Source organism: Siphateles boraxobius, unplaced genomic scaffold, assembly GCF_051911475.1.
Source record: "Siphateles boraxobius isolate OS27281-9 unplaced genomic scaffold, OSU_SipBor_1 7, whole genome shotgun sequence".
NCBI classification, from domain to species: domain Eukaryota; kingdom Metazoa; phylum Chordata; class Actinopteri; order Cypriniformes; family Leuciscidae; genus Siphateles; species Siphateles boraxobius.
In genome coordinates this window covers 40,069,349-40,093,682 of record NW_027509197.1, presented here as the reverse complement: position 1 = coordinate 40,093,682, position 24,334 = coordinate 40,069,349, and the positions used below count along the sequence as shown (strand labels likewise).

General features: G+C 35.6%; 3 protein-coding genes across 4 annotated transcripts in view; 1 reads left to right on the top strand and 2 right to left on the bottom strand.

Annotated features, from left to right (window-relative positions):
• The window catches only part of sowahca (sosondowah ankyrin repeat domain family Ca), a 147,213-nt gene extending 124,042 nt beyond the window's left edge, over positions 1–23,171 (bottom strand). Inside the window, exons 1-2 of one of the 2 annotated variants that reach the window (XR_013197170.1) lie at positions 22,153–23,129; positions 19,876–21,036 (exon numbers count right to left, since the gene is read on the bottom strand). Coding sequence is in view for 1 of the 2 variants with exons in the window: in XM_077216461.1 (XP_077072576.1) it covers positions 20,257–21,036; positions 22,153–23,040 (1,668 nt within the window). In the remaining variant the exon portion in view is untranslated. Of the gene's footprint in view, positions 1–18,436; positions 21,037–22,152 lie in introns of those variants that run through there. The other variant, XM_077216461.1, reaches the window with a different exon arrangement.
• On the bottom strand, positions 808–16,186 carry akap17a (A kinase (PRKA) anchor protein 17A). Its single transcript, XM_077217068.1, has 5 exons — positions 16,077–16,186; positions 13,924–14,700; positions 10,648–10,796; positions 6,691–6,931; positions 808–2,944 (listed from the first exon to the last, which is right to left on the bottom strand). Exons 2-5 carry the CDS (start codon positions 14,677–14,679, stop codon positions 2,276–2,278), a joined length of 1,815 nt encoding a protein of 604 aa, XP_077073183.1. The 5' UTR covers positions 14,680–14,700; positions 16,077–16,186; the 3' UTR covers positions 808–2,275.
• Positions 23,172–23,264: 93 nt separating the features above from the next.
• septin10 (septin 10) overlaps positions 23,265–24,334 on the top strand; it is a 31,047-nt gene continuing 29,977 nt past the window's right edge. Inside the window, exon 1 of the mRNA XM_077216464.1 lies at positions 23,265–23,694. Within this exon, the coding sequence (XP_077072579.1) occupies positions 23,665–23,694 (30 nt within the window). The 5' untranslated portion in view covers positions 23,265–23,664. The remainder of the gene's footprint in view (positions 23,695–24,334) is intronic.

Below are 24,334 nucleotides of genomic sequence, written 5' to 3'. Positions count from 1 at the left end.
GTAGCGGGTGTGTGTAGCGTAGTTCCTGTGGCGTCGCTATGACGACCAGGTACTATTGGGGAGGTACTATCTGTAATGGAAAAAAGAGCGAAAAGCGAGCCGAGCCGAGTTGAGCTGATACTGGTAATGGAAAAACGCCATAAGGCTAAATGTAATAAAAAATATAATTTATAACATTTATATTATAAGCCAAAAAAACCCGATTTTGATTTCATGGGGACTTTAAAGGGTAGTTTTATCGCAGTTTTTGCCTCACCGTACCTCACAGAACATCCAGTACAAGTCAATGGAGTTGGACAAAAACTACGATAAAACCATAGACAGTAAAATAAATAATGTAAAACCTGTTGGAAAGCATCTTTTGCAGCGATTTTTGTGTGAGCATATCAGTGAACACCCCAGACAACTCGGTGAGTTTCACGTCTTTGTAAACTAAAGTTTAATGCGTTTTATGAATGATTCTTTCTTTTTGTGTCCAAATTTTAATCTTAACCATTCGATTTCATCAGAAACGATCTTAAAACAGGGCTTTAATTGTAAAACACCGAACTTACCCTATAAGCACATCCATATCAGACTGATGGGAGTGGCCTTGGACGGCAAGCCCAGTGCATTATGGGTGTTGAAGTTATAATACCTATTTGACAAAAGACAACAGCATTTTTTCACGGTTTTCTCTAGTAAGGTAGCAGCGATTTCAAAACAGTTTTCACATTTCTACTGCATAAGCAGCCAAGTTTTATTGAAAGCCAGTTTTGCATGCGGTGATGTTTAGTTTAACAACGTAAAATGAATCAAGATACTTGCTATAATCCAAAGCACTGCTTTATTGAGACCTGCCGGGAAGGTAACTTGAGCTAAAACGAGTGACAAACACGTCCTTCAGTGGCGCTTCTGCCATAAAACAGTCTTCGTAACGACTTTACATGTGCGTTTTCAGCCTAAATCAAGTACTGTGCTTGTGCAGAGGAAAACAAAAATCAATTCCCCATAAAAAAACACTATAGATCCAACTTCTACATAAGATTGAGAGTCCTATACAAAACTGTATTGAGATGCTTGAAATGAACAGATAATAAACACTTTCAAAAAAGTAAAATTCAAGTCATAAACCAAGGATTGTAGTCTATGGAGTTTAATAACGCTGAACGAAACACTCCCAGAGAAAATCTGTGGCACAGACTACAACAATCAAAGCTTCAGTCTTTGTAAGGCAAACTTAAAAAAAAAACGTGATACTAATAGGAAAAATACAGTCAGATAAGTTCAAGATACCTGTCATGATACTGTAGCGTTTAATTCAAGCAGTGAATCTTACAAACCGGTCAAGAACACGTCCAGGTCATAATTCACCTCAAAATCAAGAGAAAGAAAGAATGAAGAAATTCATTTTGTTTAAATAAAATGAGGCCTTTAATAAGAGACAATATTTAGGGATTGTTTTGGATGGTGACATTGTTTTTAAATAAAAATTGATATAAAGTAATAATATGTTAGTTATAATATTATTGATCCAAAAACTTATTTTCTTTATGAAAAATATAATTTGCTGTGAAATCTTTTTTAAAAACAAATCTGAATGATCCTAAAACAGGCTTCATGATTTTTATGACAAAAGAAAATCTGGGGGGATACAATCCTAAAACAGACATCATTTTCATTAAGAAAAATATAACTTGTTAGGGAAAAAAATAAAAATTTAAATACAATCTTAATGATCCTAAATGGGCTTTGTGTCTCTTATGAAGAAGAAAAAATTCTGGAAAAAATAAAATACAATCCTAAAACAGGCATAATTTTCATTATGAAAAATATAATTTGTTAGGAGAAGATAATGAAAAATTAAATAAAACCTTAATGATCCTAAACAGGCTTCATGTCTTTTATGGAGAAAAAATAAATAAAATTCTGGGGGAAAAAAAATACGATCCTAAAACAAGCCTAATTTTCATTGTGAAAAATATAATTTGCTGGGGAAGAAAAATAGAAAAAAAATATTGATCCTAAAACAGGCCTAATTTTTGTTATGGAAAATGTTATTTGCTAGGGGAAAGAAAATGAAACAATAAAATCTTATTTTAAAAATTATCCTAAAGAAGGCTTCATATTAGTTATGAAAAAGATAATTTGTTGAGAAAAATTTAAATTAAATCTTACTGATCCTAAAAAGCAGCCCTCATTTTACTTAATGCAAAAGACAATTTCTTATTTCCCCTTGTATTAGTGTGTTGAATGTGACCAGGACGTGTTTCACCTCACAGTAGTTTATCTTCTCTCAGTGTCGTCTGGATCGGTGACGCGAGTGTCGACGGCGTCCTCGACTGGACGAGCGACTCCTGCTGTTGCTGCTGCGACTCTTGCTGCTGCTCGGCCCGTGACTGTCCTTCCTCGCGCGGTGGCGCCGGTGCCTCGTGGTTCGGCTCCTCCGCCCGTTACGACTGTGACTCCGCTTCTCTGGACTGTGACTCCGCCTCCGCCTCCCGGGACTGTGACTCCGCCTCCCGGGACTCTGACTCTGTCTCCCGCTGCTGTGACTCCGCCTCCCACGACTCTGACTCCGCCTCCCGTGGCGTCGCGTATGATTCCTTCGCTCACGTCTCTCTCCGTCCGCTCGATCCTCCACGCTCTCCGGTTTCTTTGGTTTGCTGTCCTGGTTGTCCGGCTTGGTCTCGTCGCCGTTCACCTGCGCGTGGCAGATCTGCAGGTCCAGGTCGATGACGGGAGCGCTCTCGATCTCGATCTCGTCGGTGTTGGTGCTCTTCTTCAGCAGGTTTCCCAGCAGCCGGTCCCGCAGCTCACGCTCTTTCCTCTGGAGCTCGAGCGTTCGCTTCTTCTCGGCCTCGACGCGCCTCAGCTCCTCCTCCTGCTGTCGTCTGCTCTCCTCCAGCTGATGGAGACGCTCCTGCTCCACCTTCTGCTGCTCCTGCTGCTGCTGCTTCAGGCTCTGAGAACACACACACACACTTCAATCAAACCGGGTTTATGAAATACGCTTGATTTTGTTCCAAATTCCGTTTTTTTCTTTTTAATTTTTATGGACTCTGTTTTAATGGTTAAATTTAATTTTAGTGTTCATAAAAGAACGTCTATTTAATTAAAATCATGAAACTTATACAATTTAACAGCAGGCTATTACAAGTTTAAGAAATATAAAAATTTTAGGGCCCTATGAAATCTGTTTTATTCCTGTCCAAATTACATTTAACTTTTTTATAAGTATTTTTTTTTTTGGTCCATTTAAATTGTTCTGGAGTCCTTCTAAACGATTAATTAAATTTTTTGTAATCAAAAAGTATGACTAAACTGTAATCTCGACACTTATACACTTCAACAAAAATTATCAAAAGTTCAAGAAAAATGACATTTTAAGTCACTATGAAACCCTTTTATTTTTGTCCAAATTCCATTTTTTTTCCGCTTAAATTTTCTAGACTCTGTTTTTATGGTTAAATTAGATTTTAGCAATCATAAAACAATGTCTAATAAATTAAAATCATGAAACTTATACAATTTAACAGCAGCCTATTAAAAGTTTAGGAAATATAAATTTTTTAAGGCTCAATGAAATCTTTTATTTTTGTCCAAATTCTGCCAAAATTTCCTGATAATTTACTCTCCCCACGTCATCCAAGATATTCATGTCTTTCTTTCTTCAGTTGAAAATAAATGAATGTTTTTGAGGAAAACATTTTCTCCATATAATGGACAATGGCAACCAACGGAAAGGTCCAGGATATGTACACACACGTAAGGACCATTTTAAACAATAAACGGAAACAAATACATATATATATATATATATATATATATATATATATATATATATATATATATATGTGTGTGTGTGTCATTCAACATACAATAACTTTGAACGGTCCTCCTACTCCAAACGTGATCTTTCCAACGTGATGATGTAATGTGCATCTCAGAGATTGTATAAGACGGGCATTTGTGGTTAAAAAGTATGTAATTTTTATTTATTTTTTAGAAAATGACAGATTGTTTCGCTAGATCAGACTCTTATTCCTCGGCTGGATTGTGTCGAGACTTTGAAGCTGCACTGAAACTCACATTTGGACCTTCGACCCGTTGGACTCCATTGAAGTCACTATATGGAGAAAATCCTGGAATGTTTTCCTCAAAAACCTTAATTTCTTTTCCACTGAAGAAAGAAAGACAAGATTATCTTGTATGACGTGAGGGAGAGTAAATTATCAGGAAATCTTTGTTTGAAAGTGAACTACTCCTTTAATATTTATCCATTTCTGGTCATAATTTGAAGACAGTGAGCATACGCACAGCCGGCACATCCGGGAACTTAACTGTCAATTTCGTCCCGTCAATAGACTTCCCATAGACTTCAATAGAAAATAACGGCACAAACCAATGTCCGTACACAGCCGACAGGCGTGAATAACTTAAGGAATCACTAATATAAAACATGTCAAGTAACTATATGTCCACCCTGCCTGACATGGAGCGTGAAAGATGCATCAACAAACTTAATTTGGTCAATTTAAAAACATGTCCCTCCATTCTCCCAGCGTCAAATTGGTGTAACAACCTCACCCAGTGGGGTTATATACACTCACCTAAAGGATTATTATGAACACCATACTAATACTGTGTTTGACCCCCTTTCGCCTTCAGAACTGCCTTAATTCTACGTGGCATTGATTCAACAAGGTGCTGAAAGCATTCTTTAGAAATGTTGGCCCATATTGATAGGATAGCATCTTGCAGTTGATGGAGATTTGTGGGTTGCACATCCAGGGCACGAAGCTCCCGTTCCACCACATCCCAAAGATGCTCTATTGGGTTGAGATTTGGTGACTGTGGGGGCCATTTTAGTACAGTGAACTCATTGTCATGTTCAAGAAACCAATTTGAAATGATTCGAGCTTTGTGACATGGTGCATTATCCTGCTGGAAGTAGCCATCAGAGGATGGGTACATGGTGGCCATAAAGGGATGGACATGGTCAGAAACAATGCTCAGGTAGGCCGTGGCATTTAAACGATGCCCAATTGGCACTAAGGGGCCTAAAGTGTGCCAAGAAAACATCCCTCACACCATTACACCACCACCACCAGCCTGCACATTGGTAACAAGGCATGATGGATCCATGTTCTCATTCTGTTTACGCCAAATTCTGACTCTACCATCTGAATGTCTCAACAGAAATCGAGACTCATCAGACCAGGCAACATTTTTCCAGTCTTCAACTGTCCAATTTTGGTGAGCTCTTGCAAATTGTAGCCTCTTTTTCCTATTTGTAGTGGAGATGAGTGGTACCCGGTGGGGTCTTCCTTCTGCTGTTGCCTCAAGGTTGTGCGTGTTGTGGCTTCACAAATGCTTTGCTGCATACCTCGGTTGTAACGAGTGGTTATTTCAGATAAAGTTGCTCTTCTATCAGCTTGAATCAGTCGGCCCATTCTCCTCTGACCTCTAGCATCAACAAGGTATTTTCGCCCACAGGACTGCCGCATACTGGATGTTTTTCCCTTTTCACACCATTCTTTATAAACCCTAGAAATGGTTGTGCGTGAAAATCCCGGTAACTGAGCAGATTGTGAAATACTCAGACCGGCCCGTCTGGCACCAACAACCATGCCATGCTCAAAATTGCTTAAATCACCTTTCTTTCCCTTTCTGACATTCAGTTTGGAGTTCAGGAGATTGTCTTGACCAGGACCACACCCCTAAATGCATTGAAGCAACTGCCATGTGATTGGTTGATTAGATAATTGCATTAATGAGAAATTGAACAGGTGTTCCTAATAATCCTTTAGGTGAGTGTATATTATAAGACATATTATAATGTATAATATAAGACATAATATATATATATTTAAAGATGTTTACTTTAAAAAACGAAGTAAAATCATTCACTGGCTTACCATGGTTACTCGATGAGGTACGACTACGAGTAAATGTCCGGGTAAGACACCTCTGGCCACTGGGTGGCGTTGTTACACCAATTTGACGCTGGGAGAATGGAGGGACATCTTTTTAAATTGACCAAATTAAGTTTGTTGAAGCATCTTTCACGCTCTATGGCAGGCAGGGTGGACATATGATTACTTGACATGTTTAATCTTAGTGATTTAAGTTATTCACGTCTGTCGGCTGTGTACAGACGTTGTTTTGTGACGCTATTTTGTATTGAAGTCTATGGGAAGTCTTTTTATTTTCCCCTAGAAGTGGGCGTGAACCTGTTCAGAGACATTCTATGACGCTGCGCCGGTTGTACCGCTGCTTATATTCATTACACAGAGCAAATGCCCAAAACGTCTGTGGATGAGAGTCTGAAACGAGGACTGGTGGGACGTTGTCTGGCTCCACTTCACAGACGCAGTTCAAGGAGGATTATAGAATGACAGGAAACTCATTTATACGACAGGAAAAACAGCTCGTTCATCACATCATTACGCTATTTCTACGTCATTGCACATGCGCAGACCTTTCAGTTTCGATTTTCAATCCGATCAAGTGTTTACATGTTCTCTCTATATTTTTACAAAAGGAATAAACCGACCCTTTCATTAGGATCGAGCTCAATCGGATCGATTAAGGCGTTTACATGAAGGCTTTTCAGTCCGATTGAGCCGTCAATCCCATTACTGACGGATTATTTGGTTGCATGTAAACGTAGCCAATGAAAGACATGTCCGAGGTCATGTGACGCACCTTTGCTCGGCTCAGTAACTCAGCGATGAGCCGGATGGACTCCAGGTTCCTCTGAGCCAGCAAGAGTTTCCTCTCCTCCGTCACGATCTTCTGGTGGAGCTTCTTCTGTTCCTCCTCCTGCTGCTTCTTCATCTTCTTCTGGTTCTTCTTCTCCTGTTTCTCCTTGATCTTCTGCTCTCGTTTACGCAGTTTCTCCTCCCTCTTTCTCTCCTTCTCCTGCTCCTCCTGCTCACGCTGTTTCCTGAAACACCATCCACACTCAATGATTACTGGATTTAAACGGGTCCAGTAAAATAGAGTTAGGTGATTATGTAAAATAGAGTAAGGTGATAAAGTAAAATAGAGTTAGGTGATAAAGTAAAATAGAGTTAGGTGATAAAGTAAAATAGAGTTAGGTGATGAAGTAAGATAGAGTTAGGTGATGAAGTAAAATAGAGTTAGGTGATAAAGTCAAATAGAGTTAGGTGATAAAGTCAAATAGAGTTAGGTGATAAAGTAAAATAAAGTTAGGTGATAAAGTAAAATAGAGTTAGGTGATAAAGAATAGAGTTAGGTGATGAAGTAAAATAGAGTTAGGAGATAAAGTAAAATAGAGTTAGGTGATAAAGTAAAATAGAGTTAGGTGATAAAGTAAAATAGAGTTAGGTGATGGAGTAAGATAGAGTTAGGTGATGAAGTAAAATAGAGTTAGGTGATAAAGTCAAATAGAGTTAGGTGATAAAGTCAAATAGAGTTAGGTGATAAAGTAAAATAAAGTTCGGTGATAAAGTAAAATAGAGTTAGGTGATAAAGAATAGAGTTAGGTGATAAAGTAAAATAGAGTTAGGTGATGAAGTAAAATACAGTTACGTGATAAAGTCAAATAGAGTTAGGTGATGAAGTAAAATAGTGTTCGGAGATAAAGTAAAATAGAGTTAGGTGATAAAGTAAAATAGAGTTAGGTGATAAAGTAAAATAGAGTTAGGTGATAAAGTAAAATAAAGTTAGGTGATAAAGTAAAATAAAGTTAGGTGATAGTAAAATAAAGTTAGGTGATAAAGTAAAATAAAGTTAGGTGATAAAGTAAAATAGAGTTAGGTGATAAAGTAAAATAGAGTTAGGTGATAAAGTAAAATAGAGTTAGGAGATAAAGTAAAATAGAGTTAGGTGATAAAGTAAAATAGAGATAGGTGATGAAGTAAAATAGAGTTAGGTGATAAAGTAAAATAAAGCTAGGTGATAAAGTAAAATTGAGTTAGGTGATGAAGTAAAATAGAGTTAGGTGATAAAGTAAAATAGAGTTAGGTGATAAAGTAAAATAGAGTTAGGAGATAAAGTAAAATAGAGTTAGGTGATAAAGTAAAATAGAGATAGGTGATGAAGTAAAATAGAGTTAGGTGATAAAGTAAAATAAAGCTAGGTGATAAAGTAAAATTGAGTTAGGTGATGAAGTAAAATAGAGTTAGGTGATAAAGTAAAATAAAGCTAGGTGATAAAGTAAAATAGTGTTCGGAGATAAAGTAAAATAGAGTTAGGTGATAAAGTAAAATAAAGTTAGGTGATAAAGTAAAATAAAGCTAGGTGATAAAGTAAAATAAAGTTAGGTGATAAAGTAAAATAAAGTTAGGTGATAAAGTAAAATAAAGTTAGGTGATAAAGTAAAATAGAGTTAGGTGATAAAGTAAAATAGAGTTAGGTGATAAAGTAAAATAGAGTTAGGAGATAAAGTAAAATAGAGTTAGGTGATAAAGTAAAATAGAATTAGGTGATAAAGTAAAATGAAGCTAGGTGATAAAGTAAAATTGAGTTAGGAGATAAAGTAAAATAGAGTTAGGTGATGAAGTAAAATAAAGCTAGGTGATAAAGTAAAATTGAGTTAGGAGATAAAGTAAAATAGAGTTAGGTGATAAAGTAAAATAAAGTTAGGTGATAAAGTAAAATAGAGTTAGGTGATAAAGTAAAATAAAGCTAGGTGATAAAGTAAAATAAAGTTAGGTGATAAAGTAAAATAAAGTTAGGTGATAAAGTAAAATAAAGTTAGGTGATAAAGTAAAATAGAGTTAGGTGATAAAGTAAAATAGAGTTAGGTGATAAAGTAAAATAGAGTTAGGAGATAAAGTAAAATAGAGTTAGGTGATAAAGTAAAATAGAATTAGGTGATAAAGTAAAATGAAGCTAGGTGATAAAGTAAAATTGAGTTAGGAGATAAAGTAAAATAGAGTTAGGTGATAAAGTAAAATAAAGCTAGGTGATAAAGTAAAATTGAGTTAGGAGATAAAGTAAAATAGAGTTAGGAGATAAAGTAAAATAAAGTTAGGTGATAAAGTAAAATAGAGTTAGGAGATAAAGTAAAATAGAGTTAGGTGATAAAGTAAAATAAAGTTAGGTGATAAAGTAAAATAGAGTTGGGTGATGAAAATGTAAGCAACATGATGTTTTTTCGATAATAATCATAAAATGATGAATATGTTTTGCCATATTGGTGCATTAATTTAGCGAAATCTATTTATTTTAAATAGATTTTTTTTCTGTATTTAACTTCTTAAAGGAAATACTTTGCATCTATTTGACAAAAATGACCTTTTCGTTCAAATGATGATTACAAAAATCATGTTTAAGGTATTTAAAAGCAAATACAGAAATATTTAGATAAATATAATATATTTAAACTTAGTTTGATGTTGGCAGAAGGTTTGAAGTAACTGTAAAAGCTGGAAGTGTGAAAAAGTTTAGAGAGTAAAAAACAGAGAATTAATTAAGGTTTTAAATTAAGGTTGTAAGTCTCTCAGACAAATAGTCTGCAGTTGCTAGGGTATTCAGGGTGGTTGGTAGGGACTTGCTATGTGGTTGCTAGGATACTTGGGGTGGTTTCTAGGGTATTCAGGGTGGTTGCTAGGGTCTTGCTATGCGGTTGCTAGGGTACTCACGGTGGTTGCTAGGGTCTTGCTATGCGGTTGCTAGGGTACTCACGGTGGTTGCTAGGGTGTTTTGAGGGTATTCTGAGTGGGTTCTAGGCCCCGTCCACACTACTGCGTTTTCGTTTAAAAACGGAGACCTTTTGCTACGTTTGCACCTCCCGTCCACACTAAAACGGGAAAAACGAAGACCCAAAACGGAGAAGTTTAGAAACGCTGCAGCTCCGTTTTTCGTTTTGAATCTCCGGAGGGCGTTTTAGTGTAGGCGGGACAAAACGGAGGAGTTTAGAAACGATGACGTAGAAGGTCACGCTCGGCTCTATGATTGGGTGTCATCACCCATGACGTATCCTTCCCTGATTCGTCAGCCACCCATCACATGTCCCGTCACCGGAAGAAAACAAACAAAAACATCCTGGACTACGTAGCTGATGTTAGTGAGTGCAACATGGATAACGAATTACAAGCGTTACTGACTTTGATGTCTTTGTTAGCAGCTGTTGTGCAAGCAAATTCTGCATTTTACAATGCTATAACTGCCTACATGCGCCGGAGGCAAACTATTATTCGAGCGATCTATGACAATTCCCGTGTGCAGCGGCGGTCCATGAAAAGAAATCTCTGGTCTTCGACATTTTCTAATCTTTGCAGAGGTAGCTAACGTTACTTGCTTCCTCATCAAATCTGAGGAATAGTCCATCCGTTTCCTGTTTACACCGGCACGCGCATGCACAGTGTTGGAGAATGGTCACGTGATCCGAGTTTTCAGTCGTTTTAATGTGGACGGAGATCAATTCTAATACGCAGCTAAAACGCTGGTGTGGACGGAGATCGTTTTCGTTTTAATTCTCCGTTTTTAAACGAAAACGCAGTAGTGTGGACGGGGCCCTAGAGTGTTGCAGTGCAGTTGCTAGTACATATATTACCGTATTACAAGCATGTTTCAGACAGATACCATGATAGTTGACAGATGATAGATAGATAGATAGATAGATAGATAGATAGATAGATAGATAGATAGATAGATAGATAGATAGATAGATAGATAAACTAAAGGTCACACCTCTCGTCCTCCTTCCGCCGCTCCTCTTCCTCCTTCTCTCTGCGCTTCTGCTCCTCTCGCTGTTTCTCGAGCTCCTGGAGTTTCAGTCGCTCCTGCTGCCGTTTCCTCAGTGAGGAATCACTCAGGTGTTTCGTCGTGTCAAAGGTCACCTGAGAGGATGAATGTTCAGGTTATGCTTATAATTAACATCTTAAAGCTTCATATTTAATGCTGTATGAACAAATGGTACCATCAGTCTAAAAACCTTTTCAAGTGAAATATATATATATTTAAATAAGCATGTTCAACAAACTTTAGCATTTAAATTAGAAATATCGGTAACACTTTATAATAAGGTTCATTAGTAAACATTAGTTAATGAATTAACTAACATGAACTAGCCATAAGCAGTACATTTGTTACTGTATTTGTAAATCCCTGGTAATGTTAGTTAATAAAAAATACAGTTGTTCATTGTTTGTTCATGTTAGTTCACAGGTGCATTAACTAATGTTAACAATATTTTAATATAGTTTAAAAAACATTAACAAAGAATAATAAATGCTGTATAAGTGCAGTTCATTATTAGTTCATGTTAACTAATGTTAACTAATGAACCATATTGTAAAGTATTACCGAAATATCATATGTATATTTTGTTTACAACTAAATGTTTAATTGCCTGAAAAAAAGGTAATGGTCCTGAAAATAGACTTTAATGTAAAATGGTTTAAGGATTAACCGAGTTCTTGGCAGGTTTGGTGACACTTACACACTTTAACTTCAGAGTTTCAGCAAACGAACATGCTTTAATGAAGATCGCTCAGTTAATTTAACTTTAACTTAGAATTTAACTTAAAATTTAACTTAGTCTGCTCGGCTGTCTTTGAACATTGAAAATCATAAAGTTAATGTTATGTGTTATTCTGCTGAACAGACTTTAACACAAGCCTGTTGTATTAGTGCTTCACATTATACGCCCGACGAGCCGCCGACTCATTAAAAAATTTGAAATCTGCTCAATGATCTGCTGATCAACGAAACATTCCAATGAGCTTTTCTTCTGTGCTTTGCGTTCACAGACCAGGGTTATTATCGTTAACTAAAAAACATTTTCATTCAAATAAACGTTGACTGAAAAAAAAAAAAAAAAAAAACCCGGCTAGTTTCCTTCTCATTTTCGTTTAGTTTAAGTACTGAATAACAAACTAAACTAGAATGTAAATTTCCTGAAGAAAATGTGAAGTGGTGCTTGCAGTGGCAAAACTCGCCACTCGGTTGCTAGGGTGCGGTACTTGATTGCATACGAGCCAACAAACATGTCTGTACGATGTTCTGGTGCTGAGATATGGCTTATTCATGTGTTCAGGTGGTTGCTAGGCGGTTGCTAGGGTGTTCTGGTGGTTGCTATGATGTTGCTAGGCGGTTGCTAGGGTGTTCGCTATGGTGTTGCTAGGGTATTCTGGGTGGTTGCTAGGGTGTTGCTAGGGCATTCTGGATGGTTGCTAGGGACGCTGCTAGGGGGTTGCTAGGGTGTTCTGGGTGGTTGCTATGGTGTTGTAGGTGGTTGCTAGGAACTCGAAAAATTTGAATATCGTGCAAAAGTTTGTGTATTTCAGTAATTAAAATTAAAAGGTGAAACTTAAATTTATGTATTTAAAATCCTTTTTTTGTTGATTTCATGTAATATTCAAATTTTCGGAGATTTTGAATTTGGGGTTTTCATAAGCTGTAAACCATAATCATCAAAATTATAACTTTTGAACGATAATTCAAATTTTTTCGACTCTCATCTGTTTATAGCCATTAAAAATAAATAAATGAAAAAAAAAAACCAACAATATGACTAAAACTTTAGCTGAAATTAAATTGAAAACAGAAAATTTAAAGATTCAAAATATTAACAAAAACTCTAATAGTATTACCGATACTAAAACAACAACACTGTTACAGACTTACATGAAACCGGGCATTATTATGTTAAAATTTAATATAAATTATTTTATATAAACCCATTGGTCTGAAACCAGAAAATCTAGTTTTTTAGCACTAATTTAAAAATTTTAAATGAATAAAAATGTATGTAAAAGAAAAATCAAAAATCAAATTGTAATAAACTGTGATGAAGAAATTAAATTATTAATTTAAGCAAGTATTAAATTAAAAAATATATAGAAGTATTCTGATAGACTCGTCTCAGACTTTTGGACCCTAATATATATTAAAATAAAAATGATAATTGTGACATAACTGTAATATTATATATATATATATTTGTGAATGGTATATACTACTGTTGCATTTATTTGATCAAAAATACAGTAAAAATTGTGAAATATTATTCCAATGTAAAACAAAAGTTTTCTATGTGAATATATATTAAAGTGTAATTTATTCCTGTGATCAAAGCTGAATTTTCAGCATCATTACTCCAGTCTTCAGTGTCACATGATCCTTCAGAAATCACTATAATATGATGATCTGACATATGAAGGAACATTTTTGATTATTATCAAAGTTGAAAACAGTTGATAAATAGAAAGTTCAAAAGAACAGCATTAATCTGAAATAGAAACGTTTGTAACATCACAAATGTCTTTACTGACACTTTTGATTAATTTAATGCGTCCTTGATAAATAAAAGTATTTAATTTATTTTATTTCTTTCCAAAAAATAATAAATAAATCTTACTGACCCCAAACTTTTGAACAATAGTGTATAATTTTACATAACGTTGTATTTTAGATAAATGCTGTTCTTTTGAACTTTATATTCATCAAAGAATCCTGGGGAAAAAAACTGTTTTCAACATTAATAATAATCATAAATGTTTCTTGAGCATCATATTATAGTGATTTCTGAAGGATCATGTGACACTGAAGACTGGAGAATGATGCTGAAAATTCAGCTTTGATCACAGGAATAAATTATATTTTAAAATATATTTAAATTGTCATAATATTTAACAATATTACTGTTTTTAATCAAATAAACGCAGCCTTGGTGAGCAGAAGAGACTTCTTTTAAAAACATTAAAAATCTTACAAATCCAAAACTTTTGAACGGCTATGTATATATATATATACCTACAGTTTGGGATACCAAATATCTTGTGTTTGTGCATATTATGATTGCGATTCTGTGATATTTTCATGATTTTGGATGATTATTTATCATAAGTGTTGCCACAGATGTAGAAAACTTGTAACTTGTTTGAGTAGAAAACAAGAAGCAGAGCAGGATCTCCGAGCTCATGAAGGACGAAAGAAAGAATGGGATCTAGAAGAGAAACTCACCTTAATATTGCAGGCCACGGCTTTCCCATCATCCCCTTTCAGCATCAGCTTCATCCCTCTCAGAGAGTCCATGGCCTTCACGAAGCCCGTGTGATCCAGATACTGCACGTACCCCTCAAAGTTCAAGTGCCCTCCGAACGAGAACGTGTTGAAGTTCTTCCCGGTCATCTCTTCCCGGTAGGGATCCAGCATGGGAATGTCGACGTTCCGAATCTTTCCGAACCGCTCGAAAACGGTTTTAAGCGTCGCTTCCGAAGGCTTATCGGGAGAACCGTCCTTCTGGGCGAACCATTTACAGGGAAGCCCTTCGAGATGCACGGTATCGGGACGTTCTCCCGGCACAGTCTCGTTCATATCCTTGGCGTCCCGGAAAAACGAATCCCAATCGTGGCGTGTCGGGAAATCCGTTTTGTTCTCGGCCGTGCGCACCTTCAGGACATCCGTGAATCCGCTTAGCTTGATGCTTTTCCCCTCGAGTTTGGTCAGAATTCGCTTCACAACGCTCCTGTTCTCCACTTCGCCTTCGAAGCGGATGAAGTCCATGGTGCTCTTGGAGATTCGGAGCGAGGAAAACTGGTCCGGATGAGCCATAGACTTCAGCCTCTCCATCACTTCCCAGTTGGAGATGGATTTTCCCGGCATCTTGAGGTGAGGAAGAGCAACACTGATGGTCATTTTGGCGATGGGCTTCAGGTAGAGGTTGTTCTCCGGACACAGATCCACAGCCTCCGCGGTGTCAGTGACTATAGATGTCATTATGGACGCTTCAGATGAACACTTTAGAGAGAAAAGAGACGGATCAGTGTTCAGTGTGACAATCTTCACTTTTATCATTGACAGATGCACTTTTATGATGGACAGACGCGTTTTTATGATGGATAGATGCACTTTTATGATGGACAGACGCGTTTTTATGATGGATAGATGCACTTTTATGATGGATAGATGCACATTTATGATGGATAGATGCACTTTTATGATGGACAGATGCACTTTTATGATGGATAGATGCACTTTTATGATGGATAGATGCACTTTTATGATGGATAGATGCACTTTTATGATGGATAGATGCACTTTTATGATGGACAGATGCGTTTTTATGATTGACAGATGCACTTTTATGATGGACAGACGCGTTTTTATGATTGACAGATGCACTTTTATGATGATAGATGCACTTTTATGATGGATAGAGGCACTTTTATCATGGATAGATGCACTTTTATCATGGATAGATGCACTTTTATAATGGATAGATGCGCTTTTATGATTGACAGATGCACTTTTATGATGGATAGATGCACTTTTATGATGATAGATGCACTTTTATGATGGATAGATGCACTTTTATCATGGATATACATAGAACCGAGCATAATAAATGAGGCAAGGGTGTCGAGTTACATTCAAGATATTTAAAGGCATGAAGACATTTTTTCAAGGAAAACATTTTTGAATATGTAATTTTGGTGATTAAAAATGAGTTTTAAGGAATAATGATTGACTTCAGGGGGACTTTAATAAGGTACTACTAGTAAAAGTAAGTCATAGATGAGATTATCAGTGAATAACTGTACATAACCACAACAGAAGAGGCTCTTTAAATCTAAAAGTCTCTTAAATCGACCACCAATGAACGTCCCTGCATGAACAAAGTTTTCAGATTGTTTTGTGAATTAAGTAAATATCTGGTCAAGTGTACAATGATGATATTTCAATCTGTACTAGTTATTAAAATTACAACAAGACTAGTGTGGGAATTAAACATTCACAAGCTCTGGCACCGATTCAGAAAATCACAGCGAGTCTCTGTTTGAGAATTTAATATGATTTTATTACCATGATAATAGTTGTAACAATGTTTTTTTTTTTTTTGGTGTAAAACACAGTCCATATAACTAATAACATCACTACATTAAACCTTACAGAGAGTCAATTATTGTAATGAATCGCTCATTAGAAAGATTATGTAATCATATAGAGATCAGACACACAGTTAGTGCGAGAAATGATGATGATGTGTAGATTATTGATGAGTTACTGATATCGGAATCATTTACCAGTTTAAACGGGTGATAGTGACACTCAGCTCATGGGCACAGATGAAGAGAATGTAAATGTTTACTTTTAACACGTAAATGTTTACTAACCTTTCTGAATTGTTCGGACTGAAGCGTAAATAACAACAGCAGTCCGCTCACAGTTGAAACAAACGGACATGATGTTTACAGCTTCCGCATACGTCAGACAGAGCCGGAAGTTGGAGAGGAACTCTGCTGCCCCCACGTGGCGACTGTTTGACCTGCAGCTCAACTTAGAAATTCATCAAAATAAAGTTTGTTCTGAATTAAAGTTCTCAAGACAAATATCTGTTAATGTCAGATAATAAAGCTACTCTTAGATCAAGATGTGATGTAATAAAAAAAATAATAAAAAAAAAAAATATATATAATAAAACATGATTACATACAAAATAGGAGATGATTATACAATATATATGTATATATATATATATATATATATATATATATATATATATATATATATATATATATATGTATGTATATGTTTAAAATAATAGAGAAATGATGTAACCTCTTTACACAAAATTATCAAAATTATTAAAGAGACACAAATAAGTAATTATAATCTATCCTTTAAAACTAGTATGATTTTTAGAAACATTTTCCTTCTTACATTCATCTTAAGGCAGGGGTTTCATTAATTTTTGGAATTTAAAAATAATAAAAATGTGATTAAAAAATTAGTTACATGTATATCTATTAAAAAGATTAAATTAGATAAAAATAAATTAAAAAAATATTAATTAGATTAAACAAATAATAATAATACTATGTTGATGACTATGGTGAGTAGAAAAAATATATAATAATGCAAAAAAATGTAATATTATTTTTTCAGTGTATAAGTTGGATGTTTATAAAAAAAGATTTTAGATTTTAAATGATTTTACATTTACGGACGGGGTCAAGATCATATTTGGCATTTAAAATATTGAAAACCCTTGTATAGCGACAGAAAAGTCCTCTATCACTATTATATCCTGCAAATAGAAGTTTACAAGGTCTGATGTTAAAATGAGACTCGAGAAACAATGTTAATCTCCTCAAATCTCTACAGAACAAACAGTATTAACAGCGACGGATCCACGAGTTGTGTGGCTCTGGAAAATGTTTCTAAAGGGGGAAAAAAGTATGGATTTAAAAAATGAGTGAATTTTATAGCATTGATTTGACATTTGACAATAGTAGAATATTCTGAGGTGTTTTTGTGTTCATTTCTGTGGTATTTCTGATTAAAGAGATTAATCTGGTGTTTGTTAATCCTGCACATGATGTATGTCACATGACTGATGATGTGGCTTTTATCCTGTAATGACATCAGCTTTCAAATAAAACCCTGTTCCACAATAACGGTTCTTTATTGGCATTGATGGTTCCGTAAATATCCATGGAATCTAAAATGTTCTTTATACGAAGACAAAAATGGTTCTTGATCAGAGAAAAGTTCTTTGAAGAACACAAAATTGTTCTTCTAATGCATATAAAAAACACTTTATGAATTTTGATAACCTTTAGGTTGTGCTCTGAAACAATATAATAGTTTATTTATGTTTTTATATACCTAGACGTGTCTCCTTTAGTCCCAATGTATTTGTGATAAATGAAATAAAAATGGAGGTTGATCACAGATTTGTTAGGACAAGTGTTGAAATAGCAATAAAAGCTGTCGTACCTGTTTTACATCAAATTACCTGTGTAATATCACGTCATAAGAAGACACAGTTTTTCATTCAACTGTATGAAAAAATACATTAACAAGATAAAAAGAACAAAACACTCACCAAAATGAATGAATTTCCCAGTTATCAGACAATTCTGACCTAATTATGAATAATATTTTATCAAAATAATTAATTATTAACCATAAGTGTGTATGTTTGTGAGAATACTATGAAGGCCATTTATGAAAAATCATGCTTTCGTAAATCATAATTATGACATAGAAAGTCAAAAGTATGACGTACTAAGAAAAAGTCATAATTATGGTGTAAAAAGTTAAAATTATGATATACTGTACTGTTGAAATTCTTACTTAAAAATATATAATTATGACATCAAAGTGACATACTAAAACCAGATGAAAAAATCATAATTCTACATTGAAATTATGAGATAAAAAGTCGAAATGATGACTTAATCATATGACATAGAAATACTTTTTAATCATCATTTTGACGTCTCATTATAATAAGCTTGCCATAATTTCAACTTTTTGTCATAATTATGACATAAAAGTCAAAATACTGACATAAAGCGACGAAAATATAACACCAAGTCATACAGTAAGTCATATCCTTTTGACTTATGTCAGAATTTTGACTTTCACATCATGCTTATTTATCATTTCTTATCTAATCTAATCTTATTCCATATGATTCATTCTACACATATTCTGTAAAACAGATAATGAATAATGAACTTCAGTGTCATTTAAGAATCATTCCTCATTTTATTTGATCAAAACTTCAGCGTTTGTTCTCCAGAAATGAATGAAATATCAAAATATGACAGAGACTCGAGGAACAGCAACACAAACACTCACATTGTCTTCAGGAAATGTAAACATCTAGTTGGAAGGAACTTTATATATATGTATTTTAAATTGACAAGTGCCTAAAATGTCCATTTCATCATCAATAAAGGCACTTTAAAGATATATTTGGGATTAGTTTTCTATAGGAGGTCTAATAATATCATAAAGCTTAGTACATTTGATCAGCTAAAAGTGCATTGGGTTAAAGTAACTGGTCCTGGAATTAGACTTTCTCTTAAAGCAGCTTTTAAACGGCACAAAAACACATATTATAGGATAATAACAGTCTCAATACATGTTGATTCCTGCGTTTGGAAGACCATCATTAAACAGGACAATCACATGCAACCGCAACTAAACACAAAGTGCATCCGTGGAGATGAGTTAGAAAATAATATATACATATTAAAGTTCATTAGAGCGTCGTTCAAATAAAACAGTTGTGCATAATTTTGTTGAAAGAGATAATTTGCATTAAGTTGATCATCCTAAAATTCAAATGCATATTTTCATGTATAAAAACCCAATTTATACTGTATAAAACGAAATATGTGGAAAATAGTTTCTATTACATAATTGTGTTTTTTTTATACTCACAATAGTACCATACTGTTAGATTTATTATTTATTTAAATCTATTTTTTACATTTATTTTAATCGTTTTTTTTATTGTTAATCAATTCAGTAATTTTATCTACTTATTTTTATTAAAAAGTTTAGTTTAATCTTATTTTTCATTATTTATTTTAAAAAGCAGCAACACTTTACTTAACACCTTTATATATAATGCATTATAAAAGTATTTTAATGCATTAATTATGCAAGTTATATTGCACTGTATGATCTCATAATGATTGCATTGTAACCGCCGTTATAATACATTATAATACACCTTTAGAAAGTATAATGCATTAAAACCAACGCGTAACAAACATCCAATTTTAGATCTGCAAATATTATAATGTATTTTAACTTTTGTTACAATTTTTCATGAAAATATGTTATGCATTATAATGTACATTATGAATACCTTTATACATAAAGGCTTTAAAGTCCCCCTGTACTCAATAATTGTATCTCTTAAAACTCATCTTTGATCACCAAAATGACATATTTTAATGTTTTTTCCTTAAATGCCTTAAAATATCTTGAATGTAACTCGACACCAGCAAGCAATTTTGCGTTTAAAAGACGTCTAAACCATTTCCCAAGAATAAACTAGTCATTTCATTTCTTTGTTATCTAATTGATAACTCTATTCTTGTGTTATTATTAAATTTTCATTAACAGCCCAACTTTTGCCTTGTTTTAGACGTCTGACGTCTTTTAAACTGGGTTGCCTCATTTAGTATGCGCGGTTCTATGAATATGCAAATGAGCCCCGCCTCCACTCACTCACTCACTCACTCAGAGATCCACTGGTTGACGATCACACGTTGATCTGATTGGTTACAAGGTAGTTTGTGACGTCAGAAACGCCAGCGATTTCAAACCGTGTTTTTGAGACTGTCTTTGGTTCACTGCAGTTTTAAGGAGAAAATACTCAGCAATGCTGTCGACTTATGAATGTCCACATGCTTTGTCTTAAAGCATATTAAAAACTTGATTTTCACCACAAGGGGACTCTTTAAGTAAAGTGTTACCACGCCGTCAGACGTAAACCTATCAGGCAGCTGATTTGCATAATTTGCATATGCATCTATACTCTCCATCTCAGCCGAAGAGATTTGAAACGGGTCTGGATTTGAGCGGCTCCTCTCCTTCCTCGTTCTCCCTGAATGAAGTGCTGTGGACGATCTGCGTTTTGAAGCGGTTCCTCTGGAGCCGGATCCTCCCGATGGAGGACTTCCGGTACAGAGACCTGGGTTTCGCGTCTCCTGCGATCTCCTCAGGGTGGTTCAGCAACCGAAGCGGGTTCAGGTTTGATGGAAGGACTCTGGGAAGCTTCCATCGGCCGGATCCCGACGCATTCTCCATATCCGAATGCGTACAATCCCCTATAATGTCTTTGATGTCGCCTGTGACGGAGTCTTTCAGGTACTGAGACGCTTTCTTCCCACTGTAATCCCTCACGTGTACGTCAGCATCGTAAGCCCCGACCAGAAGCTTCACCACCTCCATGTGATTGTGCATGGCCGCGAGGTGCAGGGGTGTGTAGCCGGCGCTCGACCGCGCGTTTACGTTGACGCACACGTTGTTTCGCTTGGCGAAATCCACCAGCTTGGCGAAAAGCTCGAGTTTGCCTTGCTTGGCCGCCCAGTGCAGACACATGAAGCCGGTCACGAAGTCCCTCTTGGAGATGAGTGTGGGTTCACACACGAGCAGCCGCTGGAGACTGTCCCATTCTCCATCTGCCGAACACATCATCCACTCGTGCTCCAGCGGGTCTAGGGTTACCGACGCACAATCCTCATCCACAGAGGACGATCTAAACTCACTGTTTCTGCAGGACACGTGGCCGTGCGAGCTGCGATGCACCAGCGAGCGTCTCACCTGCGTGTGTATTACATGTACACATCATATATGCGTTATGTGCATTTGCATCATATAGTACAGGTGAACCTCGAAAAATTAGAATACCATGCAACAGTATTTCAGTAATTGAAATTAAAAGGTGAAACTAATATATTTAGTATATATAACTATATACATATCCATGATTATAGTTTTCAGAGGGCCGACACTTCTGTATTTAAAATCCTTTTTTTTATTGGTTTGATGTAATATTCTAATTTTCTGAGATTTTGAATTTGGGGTTTTCATAATCTGTAAGCCATAATCATCAAAAGTATAACTTTTGCACGATATTCTAATTTTTCGAGTTTCACCTGTATATGCATTATGTGCATTTGCATCATATATTATATGCATTATTAGCATTTGCATTATGCATTACAGTACGTTCATTTGGATTATGCTTTACATGCATTCGTATTATATATTATATACATTACAGTACATGCATTTGCATTATATATTATATGCATTATTAGCATTTGCATTATGCATTATAGTATGTGAATTTGGATTACATATTATATGCTTTATGTGCATTCGTATTATATTTTATATGCATTACAGTACGTGCATTTTGATTATATATTAATATGCATTATGTGCATTTGGATTATATATATGGTACAGATTATACATAACATGCTTTATGTGCATTTACATTATATATTACATGCATATGGATTATATATTATATGCATTACAGTATTTGCATTTTCATTATATATTAATATGCATCATGTGCATTTGGATTATATATATGCGTTACAGTAGGCCTATGTGCATTTGCATTATATATTACATGCAATATGTGCATTTACAATTATGCATTATATGCATTTGGATTATATATTAATATGCTTTGTGACCATATGTATTAAAGTATGTGCATATATGTGCATAATGAGTATTTACATTATATTCATTATGTACATTTACATTATATATGATGTGCATTTGCATTATATATTACGAGGATGTGCATTATGTGCATTTGTATTACACATTATTTGCATTATATATTAAGTGCATATGCATTATGTGCATATGTAATACATACATTATAGTCGAGGCATTTGCACCAGTCAGTCTCACCTGTGGAGAACTGCTCATCATGAGCTCTATGAAGTTCTTGCGGCTGCCTTTCGGGGTGCTGGCCTCCTCAGACTGTCCATCATGTGGCTGTGCACCATCCTCAGAAGAGCCCAGCAAACTCTGCTGAGATCCCGTCGATGTTCTCCGGCGAATAGTGATGACCTGTGACGATGATGATGATGATGATGATGATGATGATGTGACGCAGGCGTCGCCAGCTGGAGCCTCCAACTCCAGTTCTCCTGCCCTAGATTCCGGCTGTCCGGTTGGCTGGGCATTGGAAAGCTCTGGAACACTTGATTTGCTATCATATTCATTTGATCCCTCTGAGAGTTCACAGTGAGAAACTGAAGAACTGTCTTTCTCGATCAGTGCGATGTCTGACACACACACCTTCTCACATTCAGCATCTCTCACAAACACTGCTTCTGCTTGCACCTCAGATTTAGTATTCAGATCATGTTTTCCACCCGTTTCAGCCTTAACATTGCCGTTCTCTCCCAAATGCAAAGCCTTTAATCCTTTATTGACGTCTTCTTCATCATCATCATTATCATCCACATCATCGGGCTTCTCGTCCTGCGCGCGCCCGCCCCGTATCTCCGCGTATCTGTACTTCTTCTTCAAACACACCACTTTCTCCCCGTTGTCCTGCTTCACGTACGCGATATTGTCCACATAACGCTTAAATCTCTCTTTTAACACGGCTCGCTTCGTATTTTCACTGCTTAGAAAGACTTTGAAATGCGCTATCAAGTCCTTGTTTTTCACACGCCCCCCGTTTTCCAATAGAAAGTCCAGAACGGATTCTTGCGTGCACCCCGTCGCCATTATATCATGTTTTATATTTATGCATACGCGACTGAATAAATTAACATCATCGGACATCGATAAATCGTTTGTCTGGGCGTCTTGTATTCAAAGTAACTAGGTTGTAGTAGATGAGATTGAGTACTGTACGCAATGTGTCAGATAGGGGTCGGTAGAGCTTATAATGATGTTTGCATCCTAGCAACTCCTCTTGGGAGAATGGAATCACTAAATGTGAAACTGGAGTACTGGAACCTTCATACTGGCTCAAACGCTGTCTGCGTTAACGCTGCAGGCGGCTTCAGGTTGAGCCAAAATGGATTCCAGTTACATCTCTACAGCACTCAGGGCGAGTCCGTACTTGGAACGTACCACTTTGCTGGGACAAGGGGGTTAGGATGTTATGAACATTAGAGGTAATTTTTTAATGAAGTCAACAATGCGTTGTAGCTTTCATTTGGGTTACATATTATATAAATGTGAATGAAAGTGCTCGCTAACATATTTGGCATGTGAAGTTGTACTACTCTGTCGACTAAAATTCAGACAAAACCCTCTGAAAAACTGCGAAATGGTAGCGCAGATGTTCCCAGTGGTGTGTCAGCTGGAATTATTTGGACGAGGCGGGTCACAGCAACTTTTGACTTTCACCCGAAAGAGAACCGACATTTCACCAAATATTTGCATTTTTCCTGCGCGCAAATGGCATCCTCTGATGTGGTTCGACAGATGGTAAGTTTGGAATCAACATATTCCAGGTTCTGACTCTTTTCTTGTTTCTATGACTGTGTGAAGTTTGTGACAGTGGGAGTGAGTTGGCGTGAGCGCGCTTGGGAGTGTCTGGACCTGCGCTCAACTATTTCACTCACTGGCGCGCGCGCTCCTCTTTTATACAAACAACATGAATACAACATCCGATTAATCGATTCGAATAGAGTTATCTGATTTATCAATTTAAATACATGCATCTGATTTATGAATCTGAATGAGGAGTCCAAATATATTTATCAATCATCAATCAAAATACAAACATCCTAATCGATTCAAATAAAGTTATCTGATTTAGGGTATCTATTTAAATACATGCATCTAATTTATGATTCTGAATGAGGAATCTATATAGGCTATATATATATATATATATATATATATATATATATATATATATATATATATATAGCATATATAGATTTGCTATATAGATTTGCATGTTTGTTTATATATATATATATATATATATAAACAAACATGCAAATAATTGAATAGAATTATCTGATTTATCTATTTGAATAAATGTATCTGATTTATGAATCTGAATGAGGAACCTACATATATTTATCAATCATCAATCAAAATACAAGCATCCAAATAA